Source organism: Ylistrum balloti, unplaced genomic scaffold (assembly GCF_031769215.1).
Source record: "Ylistrum balloti isolate Yb309-2 unplaced genomic scaffold, AGI_CSIRO_Ybal_v1 Utg369664, whole genome shotgun sequence".
NCBI classification, from domain to species: Eukaryota; Metazoa; Mollusca; class Bivalvia; order Pectinida; family Pectinidae; genus Ylistrum; species Ylistrum balloti.
The window spans coordinates 299,164-312,911 of NW_026781913.1; the positions used below are offsets into that span (position 1 = coordinate 299,164).

At 36.0% G+C, this 13,748-nt stretch overlaps 1 protein-coding gene across 1 annotated transcript in view; it reads right to left on the reverse strand.

Moving 5' to 3' along the window:
• Window positions 1–652: 652 nt before the first annotated feature.
• The window catches only part of LOC132559667 (uncharacterized), a 58,485-nt gene continuing 45,389 nt past the window's right edge, over window positions 653–13,748 (reverse strand). The window contains exons 11-20 of the mRNA XM_060224287.1: window positions 8,052–9,112; window positions 7,535–7,784; window positions 7,031–7,120; window positions 6,474–6,617; window positions 5,927–6,178; window positions 5,527–5,704; window positions 5,235–5,354; window positions 4,750–4,947; window positions 4,248–4,399; window positions 653–4,039 (exon numbers count right to left, since the gene is read on the reverse strand). Coding sequence (XP_060080270.1) covers window positions 4,034–4,039; window positions 4,248–4,399; window positions 4,750–4,947; window positions 5,235–5,354; window positions 5,527–5,704; window positions 5,927–6,178; window positions 6,474–6,617; window positions 7,031–7,120; window positions 7,535–7,784; window positions 8,052–9,112 — 2,451 coding nt within the window. The 3' untranslated portion in view covers window positions 653–4,033. The remainder of the gene's footprint in view (window positions 4,040–4,247; window positions 4,400–4,749; window positions 4,948–5,234; window positions 5,355–5,526; window positions 5,705–5,926; window positions 6,179–6,473; window positions 6,618–7,030; window positions 7,121–7,534; window positions 7,785–8,051; window positions 9,113–13,748) is intronic.

Genomic DNA, 13,748 nt, shown 5'->3' on the forward strand with positions numbered 1-13,748 from the left:
GCACTAAAGCTTCATTAAAATCCCCAGAAAAAGTCCAAGTTTATCAAGAACAACATAACAACTGAAGGTGTCACCACATGTTACATCCCATCTTATATTTAGAACGTCAATCAACAGATACACATTGTAGTCTACTAAAGGATTTAACGTAATGAGTATCCTGACCGTGAGTATAGGAACAAGACACGGTAAGACACGAACATCCTACATATGTCAATGAATGAAGCAAGGAAGTTCTAAAAATCACTCAGGAGAGATGTTGATAGAAAAAAGACAAAGTAGTGAAGATCGTTATCACCAGGAATCTTTACAGTGTTTTCTAACTACTTGGTAACAATTTGACATGTTTATAGAGGTTTGGTAAAAACGTCTACACTGTAATTTGTTATGTCACTCAAATTTTCACAGAACGTCTGTGATGGGTTAAGACTGTGTCTTCCTGAAGTGGAACTCCATAGCTAAAGGTGATTGTTTACAAAGGCAGAAACGGCTATGTCATAAAAATGTGTAGGACATTTAAGTTCTTACTCCTGACTTCCATATGGACAATATTCACTACATACTGTATAGAACATATTCTCCATCATAACTGTACAATATGTTGGAGTATATAATGCTAACATCACAGAACAAAATAGACACAACAATCAAGTGGTACTTTTGAATTCTTTATTACAGAAAATTAATTTACATGTTTAATCTTATCAATTTAAGCATCAACAAATAGCTAGCACTAAGAGATTGTGTTTTATGTACAAAATGTTATCAAAATATCACATAATATACACCAGCATTCTGGACAGGACAGAATTAATGGATTCTCCAACATTCTGTCATCGACTATTTTTCTCTGTTCCCTTATTAATGCTGACATTCCTTGGAGACCACAGAAGCACCAGACTAAAATTCTACCAGTTTGGTTTCCTTATAATCAACTCCCTAATGTGATGTTCCTACTGTACAATCCCTGGATCGTCATTGTATTGCTCGGTAGAGAGAAATACAAACACTATGGTCTGGTAAAGATAATTCAACATAAATTGTAGATAAATCATAAATTATAATAGCGGCAAAATACATTGTTACCATGGTGATAGAAATTTCACCATCAAGAGAACAGTATTACTACTAAAGTGTGGAACACAGATATAACATGACAACAAAGACTGTTACCATGGTGATGAAATCATTGTAATTGAGGTGAATTTGATAGTAATACACTTGTGATTTATCATGGTCATGATAATGTTACTATGGTGACTGAAAGTGTTACCATGGTGATGGACACAGAGCTGATGGCCAGGTAGAATTACCAGTATTATTGCACTTTGTTGATAATAATGATGAAGGGAGAAGTGATTCATTTTCTGTACAGTAAGGATATGTTGTCTGTACACCAAACATCATCAGTTATTACCAAATGTTCAGATGAAAACACAAAAATGACAGAATATCTTATTCCTCAGTCCTACTCGCTTGAAACAATCTACCAAATATATTAAGCCTTTTGAACAGAAATAAATAATTGTTTTAAATTTCTAGCCTCTTATTCCTGAGTAAGGAAAACTTGTCTAGAAACTGAGAATTTAGCTTTTTCTGGAATATCAATATGAGTTAAAACTTAAGCCATATCAATCTGTATACCTCTGTAATACCAATATGTACACCGGTTTAACAACAGGTATGGCAAGTACTGTATAGTAGATAAAACTACACCGTAAGGAATTGTCCCCTAGGAAGGGTTCTCATGTCCGAGTTGGAAATTTCACTCCAGACACAAAATTTCATCCTTGTTAAAGCGTTTGTGCACAGAGTCTATACTATAAACTTAGATGAAACAAATACAATATTATTTTAATATCAACAACTTAATCATGATGTTGGCACTTGGATGGAAGCGGGGAATCACTCCTGTTTATTATTGTGACATGGAAGACTGAATATTAACTGTTTAACCTCTTCATTCATCTTACTTTAAAGAATTTGTGACGAAGGGGTTCCAAAACAAAATCTCAAAATACTGATTGAAAAACCTTGAAACAGTAAAACAATTTCACATTGATTAAAGGGCAGCCGAGTAAAATATCAACATCAGGGGAAGACAGTATATATACATACTTCTGTTATAAATAACATATTAATATATAGGTAAATTAAACCAGGGATGCATGGTCACGGAAAAAAAATCTAGACTATTCCAAAACCAAATTCAATACACCCGTTACATGTATTGTAAAATTTTAGTGTTGTATCAGCTATTTTTTTGTAGTACACTACTGACTAGATATTCTGACAGAATGACTACGCTGGACTGAGTCAGATAAAACCGTTATCTTAGTCAACTTCCTTTTATGGCTTTGTGGTATCTTGGTTTGATATGAACAATTTAGCGAAACAAGTCTTTGGTAAAACTGATACTGTGTTAAATGTGTGATGGGGAATGATATGAGTTACTATGTTTCTATACATGTAGTATCCATAACAACACAGAGAATAAATAGTATGTTATTATCATAAACATTGTACACGTTGTGATGTTGTCATACAAATAAATACAACAAAAAGGTAAACATACAAATAAATAAAGAAATAAAAACTGAATTATGACTTTTTGTATTTGTTGTTCAAGCCTCAATGACTCACTGTTAAACTTGGATTATGAAGTGTGATTAGATCTACCCTAGAACTATTCCTTCTACAGAATCCAGAAGGAATATCAAAGTAGATAATACCAATCATTTTACTCCAATGGTTGTGAGTAAATCCCAACCAAATCTACCCTCTTTGTGACTCTTTACTTATCGAAAGTCAAATACTGAACGGTACAAGCTATGTACAACATACATCAACATGCAACTTGGTAAAACACTTGGATTATCTCCCCTCATTACACTTTTCTTTAGTAAACTGTTTAGAGTAATACTTTTAGAGAGATCTTACATCCATTGCATCTTAAACCAGGAAGCAAGTCCTTTTGATGAACTTCATTTCAGATTTTTTAATTATACTAAATTTAAATATAATGTAAATGTAACACTATCAGTGTCAAGTTAAAACTGATCACCCATTTATCTCAACAAACTTACTTGCTGTGTTAAAGTTCACAAATGGAGATAATCTAAACGTTTCTACTGTGACTACATATTGACATAATCGAAAAATAAGTAAACATTCACAGTTCAGATATCTATTACTGCAATAAAGGTAGAATCATTTTTCTATCTCTTTGGTAAAAAAAAAACAAGTGGTCTCACACATGGCTAATTTATCTGTGTGAATCACAAACTGAGAAAGCAAAAAGTATCTTTTGTTGATCAACAACTGAGAAAGCAAAACGTATCTTCATTGATCAACAACAATACAACCTGTCAATAAATTTTTAAAATCAGATCTATTTGTTGTGTTGAATCGTTTGGCATCAGAGTTGTCTCCACTTCCATAACTAAATCTGTTGTCCAATTGATCTGTGACCACCAGGGGTAATGTGTAGTTGTTGATCCTAATGTAAGTTAACGGAAGAATGACCCCTTGACCTCAGATCTTGCTCTGTGTTTCTTTTTCAACAAAATCCTCTGACCTCTGTTGATTCATAATCATATACATTTGATCCCAGATATTGATGAGCTTTGATCAGCTGATCAGTATGACTTCAGTGTTGCAACGTTAAGCCTGTTGTTTCTGAAATGACAAACTGTAATCTCGCAAATCAAGAGTGACTGTTGATGAGCAGTAGCCATTCTGTTTCTGAAAGGACCGACCATGATCTCGCAGATCAGAGTCGAAGCAGATGAGCAATGGCAGTCCTGATGTCTTCTGGAAGGGGTGACTTCGATCAGGAAGATTAGAGTCGAAGCAAACGAGCAATGAATGTCCTGATGTCTTCTGGAAGGGGTGACTTCGATCAGGAAGATTAGAGTACGAAGCGGACAAGCAGTGGCCATACTGATGTCTTCAAAAAGGGCTGACTTTGATCCAGCTCAAGATGAAAGACAATCAGGTAGTATGTAAATATAGCAATGTCCTTACACTTGTGTCATACCTGTAACAAAGAAAGTAAACAACTTATTAAAGTGAAAATAGAGACATAATAACATCACCTTAACTAATTAAAAATTATCCTTATAAGGAAATCCCATTATGATTTTATGTTTGAATTGATTAAAATGTTAAGCTGGCCTATGTTAGTGAAATTATTCTCATTTCAAATGGAAAATCATGTTTAGTGTTCTATCAAATGTGATACATACATCAGTGCTGACAGGTTCGTTGCTATTGGACAGAATAAGTTTAGATTGTGGATGGTGAATGTACTGTCTGCCATTTGACCCCTGTCTGGAGATGTCTAGAGTACCCTGACGATCATTCTCTGAACCAGACATGTCTGTACCTATTCCACTTTCTACAATATAAAACATTATAGAAATTATTAGTTTTTAAAATTCATTTTTACATGGTGACATTTAGGAATATCATCAGTATATAAAAACAGTGACAATAGGAGCTGCACATAGAGTTTGTTCCTGATTGGTTTCAAACACACAAACTGGATATTTAAATTTCCAATAAAATAAAAAAGAGAGAGAAAAAAATCCTTGATTCTAACATTCATGAAATGTAAAGATGTGATGTCTTGTCATTGAGCTTAACTGCCATAAATAAATATAAGATATATATATATTTGAGTAAAACTGAAAAATCTAAGGTTGCTTTACCAATAAATAAAATCTAATATATATACATGACACTCACCATTTGACATACAGGCAATAGACTGACGGCTGCGTGGACTGTCAATCATGTCAAAGTTGGGTCCGAGGATGCTGACCATACCCGAGTGACTACTACTGGATGATGAAGTACTACTGACAGAGATAATGGAATGAGGACGCTTATTTCCCTGGCGAAGGTGTTCAAAAGATGTCACAGCCACAGAGTTTCTAGTACGAGCTACAAAAAATAAAATCATATTTTCTTAGGCTTTTTCCAGGATGTTTTATTGTCAACAGAAAAACAAAGGAAAAACATCCATTGTATTGCATTTGTTGTTCTTCGTTGTTTTTCAAAATTATGAAAAAAATCCTGAAACATCTGTGTATGATATATTGAGCAATTCTTCTTACTATTCTGATAGCAAATGATAGAGTGTCTTACTGACGTAAGTCTAATTCAAGAATAAACATCCAGACAGAGCACAACCTAAATACTCTAAGGATGATACTGGTACAATGACTTACCTCCCCTGTTACCAATGGCGTAGTTCAGCAGCCTATCCTGAATGTTGTTAGCACTTGGTTTAATGTCCAGACAGGGTTTGTTTCCGACACCCATGGACAACATCTCGGTCATGTGGTTCTCTGTAAGACACACAAATACAATGAGTTATAAATTCATAGCTATTTTTTTCAATTGATAAACTGCAGATAAAATATCCCACTATATCATAATTATATCACAAGACCATATACTGTAATATATATTTATCATTCAGGGTCTATAATTACTGTTTTGTGATCCCAGGCTATTTACCTCGGTTTTTAAGTGCCTGGTTCCACAGGACACGGGAGATTTCCTTCGTCCACTGGTGACGTACGTCAGAGCTAGGAGCCTGAAGGATGTAGTTCTCCCCTAGGGAACGTCTTCGGAACCAAATCTCAAACTTGTACCCACTACCCTCGTAAGCCTCTGTCAATCCAACATCTGCCATCTGTAATGCATGGGAATAATCAAAAGTCAATCAAATACATTTCATGTTTATTTTGAAAAAATGGTAATGTGTCTAATGAAAGTGTTTTCTCACTGAAATGATTTGTTATCAATATCAATGACATTTAAGCTGTAGAGAAGTAAAAGACACTTGGTTTCGAGCTCGGAGACACTGCATTCTCTGTATTTATAATAACCCTACTTGACTAAGACTTCCCCGTACCTTGAAGCTGAACTTGTAGTGGTAAGTGTCCGGACTCCCATTACGTCCCCGCTGTGTTTTACTAAACAGTATTAAGTCCTCAAACAGAAAGACATGCCGCATGGATTTCCGTCGTCCCTGCCACACAAGGAATTCATCCTGCCGCAACAGACGACCTTGTTCTTGGAGGTTCACATCACAGTCCCGCAGTGAATCCATAGCTAACAGGTCATTGCCATGACGGAGCTGAAACTTTACCATCTCCTCTGCAGCCTACAAACAGATGTCAGGTAGAAAAGAGATTAAGGATTACTACATGAAATCTATTTGCTCATGTGAAGTTTACCATAAAAAAATGTAGATATAACTGAATGGAATACATTGTCCATACCACACCACTTATAACAAAGCCAATGGTCAGTGCTGTAATGTATTGTCTATATATTATCTATAAAATCCCTCTTTTCTGTTGACAGGTCTGTTGTAAATTCCTTTACCAAGTCTTCACATAGAAAACAGTATTTGACGTTGGTGACCTTGACACCTCACTGTGACCTTTTATACTGACCTTGAGATCCTGGTATTCCTGTTCCGTGTGGGGACAAGCCTTCATTATCTGTTTGATGAGGAGAGCATATTTGCCCATCCTCTGTACTGGCTTGAGAAGGTAGGATGACAGATCCATCTTGTCTCCCAACTGTAACTGTTTTTCCTGTGGGTACAAGGTAAGCCACAAGGTTAAAGTGGTTGAATTATGACAGTTACTGTGAAATCATCAATTTTCACAGGATTTTTATTTTCGTTGATTCCATGGGTACTCTTAATCTACAAATTCATATGTCCATAGAATATTAAAATTAGTATAGATTTATTGAGCCATAACTATCCACAAAATAAAGTGTCCACCAAGCATTAATTTTTGACAAACCATGTAAAAGAAATTATAGTTGGTAGGTTTTTATACAGGATCAAGCCACCAAAATGTTCATTACCAGCTTATAAACAGCTTGTATTGGTTCCTAGGATATTGCTAACACAGAAGTATTGTTACCTCACCGTTAATTTCTGTTTTAGTGGGCAAGATACAGGGTAACATTTAACATAATGATTAAGTTTGAAACTTACTCTGAAGAAATATTTCCCATATTCTGCCATAAGGCTGTCTGACTTTGGTTTGTTCTTGTTATAGATAGCGTACAGGTAGAACTGACTGGCCTGTTAAAACAAAAGACAAATATCATCACAACCTGCATTACAAATTCTTTCAAAACTCGCCATGGTTATACTGTTATCTAATTACAGCTGATGTGTGGATGAAACTTAGAATCATAAGGCAAAGTCAAACTTAATACCCTGTGCTACCATGAGAAATATATATTGTTAATTACTTCGTTTTTAGTGAAAGCTTTAATTCACAAACTTCCCTCTTCAGATGTATCCATTAATACACCATTTATTAATGGTGATCTAAAAATTAATCACACCTTAGGAACTCACACCCGTTGAAAATTTTCCCTGTTTTCGACTTGAAACAATGTGTAAAAACTGAAGCCAACTACCTAAAATTATCTCTTTAATTATGATTAATCACTCTGTATTTCTCCGGCTAGATATCTTTAGAAGACTTACGTGCATGAGGAAGTACTGTGCTATCTGGAATGGGTTATTCTCACAAATTTCAACTTCTCGGAGAAACATCTGACGATGAAAATGGTAGATTTTTTCCAAATTCCCAAATATGACATTCCTCTTGCCTCTAAGGGCCTGTGGCACATCGTCTCGTTCTAGCTCAGGGACATATTGCTCAATGATGAATTGGAGCGAGCAGACATAATCACGCTCGGTTTGTATCATTTCACGCATCACATGGGCCAGCGTCCTGATTGGTAGAAAGAAGTCACATGTTAATTTGATCAAATTAAAAATATAACCTAATCTACTATGTAATATGACTATCTTAGCAATTTAACAGGGTGATATCTGTCAACAAAACCTGGTTCCCTTATTGATCATCCTATGTATTTATTATGCATTGTGAGATGAATAAAGTTGTTGTACTCTGGAATGAGTCTTCTGATTTACTTCTTTGTGCCTCAGTGTTTTTATCTTATTTTCCTTCTTTCTGTCTGAGGGTTTTAAATCTTACCGTTTGATTTTCTCTGTGCCTGAGAGTTTCAGATCTGCCAGTGAGCCTGTAGGAATGCTTCCATTTTGTGAGATAAGATGAGAGTTAACAGGGACTGGGGTGAAACTCTTTGCAGCAGGGACAGAGACTTCACAATTCTCTGTCTCCTCTTCCTCAGGCATACTGGACAGACTATCTGTACTACTGGTAATCATACTGACTGTCCGACCATCGTCCTGTCTGCCTGACCTTCTCTCCGACCTGTGAGTCTGTGGGTCCTCTTCCTCAATGATAGCCCCACCTGTAAATGGTGGTGCCGTTGAGGTTCTCCGAAGCATTTTCTTCAGGGGTCTACTGTGAGAGGTTAGACTACCCGGTCCCTGGTCATGCGAGTCCTGAAGTGTAGGAGCACTGCGAATGCTTCCCTGGGAGGAGTGATCACTAGGACTTGTCAGGTCCTCCCTTGATGACCGCATTGTGGAGTTATTTAATATCTTTGGTATAGAGGCCACCACTCTGTCCGACATGTCTTCTGTGATAAAGGACGAATCACCCTCTCCAAGGAACACCATGTCCTGTGGTGTTAAGTTTGTGGGAGGTAGGATCGGACTTGTCCCACTGCTGCAGAAGGATGGAGTACGTTCCGAGCCTGAAGACGGAGTACTGGCTGAACAAGGTTGCCATACAGCATTATCACCATTTACACTAGGGTGTCTTAACTCTGGAGAACTTATAACACTAAACTGACCACTACAATGCTGGTCAATTTTCGTTGGAGAGGGCTTGGTCTCTAGCACCATTTTGTCTTTGGCCTCTTGCAGTGCTGACTGCCGGGCAGTTAGAAGGCTATGAGTCTCTTCACAACGAGCTCTAGCAACACGACACTGTTCCATCAACTTTTCATTGCGGAGTTTCTTTGCCAGATCCATCATGCTAATAAATGTTTCCTCTTTCATCATAGGATGGTCACGGAGGTAGACCTGGAGGCTTCGCAACAACTTGTCCAGGCCCTCCACGGTACTACAGTGTTCCATCTTCATACTTGCCACGTACTTCATGGCGTCCAGAGCCCATTCATAAGTCTGCAAACACAAAAATGTAACATCAGTATTCACTCAACAAGAACAGAACACATTCATGTGTCTTAAAAAACAAACTGCCATTTCTTTGATTTCAAAATGACCAGACATTCCTCAAAATGGAAAATCCATGGACTTATAGAATGGATATTTCTGTAAGATCCTCTATGGAGAAAAGCAATGTCCAGATCTATCTTATCATCAAACATACATGAAAGGTCATAACTCGGCATTTAGCTGGACTCAAATAGACAATACCTGTATACAACACTTTGTCTTAAAGGTAAATGAGCATGTCAAGTTGACTGGATGTACCAGGTCTGTGAAATATGCAGAAAGTTATGCGGGACAAACATTTCCAGCCAAGTTAAACATCCATAACATATAGCATGCTGTTATAACAAGGTTAGTGAAAGTAAAGATACAGGGTTATAACAAGGTTAGCGAAAGTAAAGATACAGGGTTATAACAAGGTTAGGGTAAGTAGTGAGACAAGGTTATAACAAGGTTAGGGTAAGTAGTGAGACAAGGTTATAACAAGGTTAGGGTAAGTAGTGAGACAAAGTTTTAACAAAGTTAGGGTAAGTAGTGAGACAAGGTTATAACAAGGTTAGGGAAAGTAGTGAGACAAGGTTAGGGTAAATAGAGAGAGAATGTTATAACATGGTTAGGGTTTGTAAATAAAAAAAAAAGGTTATAACAAGGTTAGTATTTGTAGAGAAACAAGGTTAAAGTAAGGTTGACACTCAAGTTATGCTATTAGAGTTGAAAAGTCAATGTTGATAGAAATGAACATCAAGATGTAGACCAATATAGGTAGTTGCCTCAGAAACACTAACATGTAAACTAATATAGGTAGTCGACTCACAAACATCAAGATATAGACTTCTATTGGTAGTTGTCAGGCAAACAAGATGTAGACTAGCTTCTATAAGTAGTAGTGAGACATATGTTGTGATATCACACTATCAGTTTATACAGAGACTGTGTGAAGAATGACACCAATGTGAGGGATACGAGTAGATCTCTTCAGACATCTTACATCTGACCAATATATCCAGACAAATCAATGAAATAGGCAACCAACCTAAAAACCGACTCAAATACCAAACCGCCTTTAATATTTTCTCTGAAGCAAGGGATCGTGTACACCACCCCTAAATCTTTAATTTCAGTCTCCATACTGGTAAACAGTGTGTCATGTTATATCACCATTTTAAAAACCTAGAGGTAATACTGCATCACACTACATCTAACATCATAAACTCTCAGATATCTTGGTAGCTTCAAACATTTTAATATTGATTTCCTTCTCTAAAATGTTTATACAAGATGTATATATTTTTAACAAATTTTTAAAAATGACAAAGAGACATTACAGATGTAATCTCAATATACCAAGCTTCTAATAAACATACTGTTCAACATCTATGTATCATTTCAACATACTTCAAATACACAATGATTTTGCACTGAAGATAACTTTGTGTTCTCAAAACTGAAAAAGAAATCCTTGATAAAACAAAGTTGAATACTTAACAGAAAACTTACGAGCTAGCAGGAGGACAGTGTTTTCCAGTATGAAGGGCGATACCGCTTTAACTAGCATTACATTACATAGACTTTCTGAGTGAGGGACAAGTGCCCACCCTACCACAACAGGAAGTGACCACTACATGTGATTGACAAAAAATATGGTCTATACCAGCCGTTGGTGGTCTCTTACTTGGACAGAAAGAATTGTTTGGTGCAACAAAGGTTCAATGTGGACAATTTGCAAACTACGTAGTTACAGTCAACCTCTCTTCCATATATATATATATATACATATAAGTAAAGATTTAGAGGGATGCTTGCTCCATCATCAACACACGCTACTGACTGTGTTCTTTGTTCTGTCTACTTATAGTGATTCTGCGGTGACACTTTAACCCAGACGTGACATTGTTACGTGTCTCCACCAACAATGTCCACACGAATATAGCCACAACACTTATCGGAAAAACAGTGGCATATTCTACACAAAGAAACCACATGGTTATCTTGAGATACCGTTGAAAAGTAATCCATTTTATTAGTATCCATATAAGGATTTATACTGATAATATAAGTAAATGTCGTACGTATGACACACGTTTCGTTATTTATAACATTTTGACGCACGTAGAAGATGCATTTAATCTAATAATGACAGACGTACATCAAGCATTTTCCAATACTTTTTGTTTGATATGTGACTTCTTGAAACGAAAGATTTTTATCATTTTAGTCAGCCTTTGGTGAGATAAAATAAACAATTCGTCACAAGTTTCATCAAATATCCAATAGAAACAAATCTAACAACATTTTTATCACATGAGCGGTTTTTTTTAACAAAATATGGTAGAGAATGGGCATTACTTCGTTAAGCTTTGAAGACATTTTGGCTGTCAATTCTAAGGTCGCCATTGCTATGTCACAATTAATTCAATCATTGAATGTGTGTCATCATTTCATTTTCTGAAGTGACATCATAATAAACTATATCATACATGTTACATTTATCATCCTCTTTATCCACACACATACATGCTACATTTATCATCCTCTATATTAACACACATACATGTTACATTTATCATCCTCTTTATTGACACACATACATGTTACATTTATCATCCTCTTTATCAACACACATACATGTTACATTTATCATCCTCTATATCAACACACATACATGTTACATTTATCATCCTATTTATCCACACACATACATGTTACATTTATCATCCTCTTTATCCACACACATACATGTTACATTTATCATCCTCTTTATCCACACACATACATGTTACATTTATCATGATATGTAAACATAATATTGTAGCATGATGACACAGGTAACAGTAGTAAATATATCTGATACATGTTCATGTTTTAGCTGTTTATGATACTAAGACAAAATCATATATACTTAAAATGATAAAATACAATCACCATGACAACATGTCATAATGATAAAGACTCTCACAGACATATCCTACTCATCATGTAATGAAAAATACCAATCTGACAACACATAAAACTTATCTCATTTTTCTTTGATGGACGTGTGAAGAATGGGAGCGACATTTTAGTCATCATCAACTTGGTGAGACTTAGGACCACCATGACGGACAGCATCAGTATCAACAGAAAGATAAACAACACCACCACCATGTTTACTTCCTATGATACCAAAGCAGATATTCCAGCATCTATCAGCAACAGCAACACCGATTCCATTTCTGGGTTAAGCAACTCTCCCTTTGGCAAATTAATCCTGCAGTTTTACACAGAATTCTTTCCGATAATCTCAAAATCCTATCCATAGTAATTTGTTTCTATACTTTGTTTTAATGAAGAATCCAAGTTAATTCCAATACTGTCTCTATTTTACAGACTACAACCATAACTGATACATCTTGCAGTTGAACAGTTTTCATCAATTCCATAACCACATCTGTTTTTTTCCTGCAGTTTTCACACAACTATCCACAAACAGAAATTTCACTACATATATAACAATGCAAATGGTTTTCTATAACAAGCTTCTGTTTCCTTATAGAATCAAGAAAAATAATCCATCACACATAACGATCCAGGTTTAATCAGCACATTGTTTCCAACGCTAAGATTAGTTCTTTTAAATAGTCCATGAGCATTGCTCCTCAGCACTCTGACATGAGTGGTGACTGCGACAAGGCAGCTTGGACTGTTCCAAAGACCTGGAGAAACAGCCAACATCTGCACTAGACCAGGCAATCGTCAATCACCACTACAAAACCTATACCAGCGCGATAATTCCTGAAAATGCAGGAAACACACTAATCCTATGCCAGTTGAATCATTAAGCATTCTTACTGAGATACAAGGAAATTCCACAGGATTTTACCATGGCTGTTCAATTTTTCATCAACTTAACACTAACTCAAAGAAAATGCTATCTCAGTAAGGCTTGATTGATATAGAAACAAGAAACCAAATCTACCCATGTAAGGGTAAAATTACTACACTTCAAAAAAAAAAGAATAAAGGAAAATATTGATCATTTTGAAATTTTGTAAGGGAGTTGGTAATACCGATATGAAGCATGTATATATCAAATCAGTAGGCTGATTATACACCAGCCGCAGATTTCAGGTAAATGTCGATCTCAACCTTTATGGAATTGGAGAGTGGAACAAAGGCACTAATTAAGCCGGATTGCCTTGGATGTTGATTTTGCTGTCTGAAGAGGTGTATTGAACCTCGGGAGATATCTGGATTCCCCTCTCCGATGATGTCGATCTGGTTGTCATGCAATGTATTGAACAATCTTTCAGCATTAAAAACCTCACAGCTATCATACCATCTCACCCTTCAAAACACAGGCCCCACAATGGCCGTCTGGGAAACATCCCCCTAACACACAATAGCTTCTCAATTATTACACGTCAAAACAGAGGCACACTTTATAGACAAGAGTCTGTGATAAGTGGGTTCAACATGGTACTCAACCTTTATTTTGTTATATTTAATCATGTAAAATTTTTACATAGTGATAACAAAACCATAGAAAAGATGATCTAGATATGTAGTGGCCACGTTTTAATTAAAGCCTTGAATAAACTCTACACAT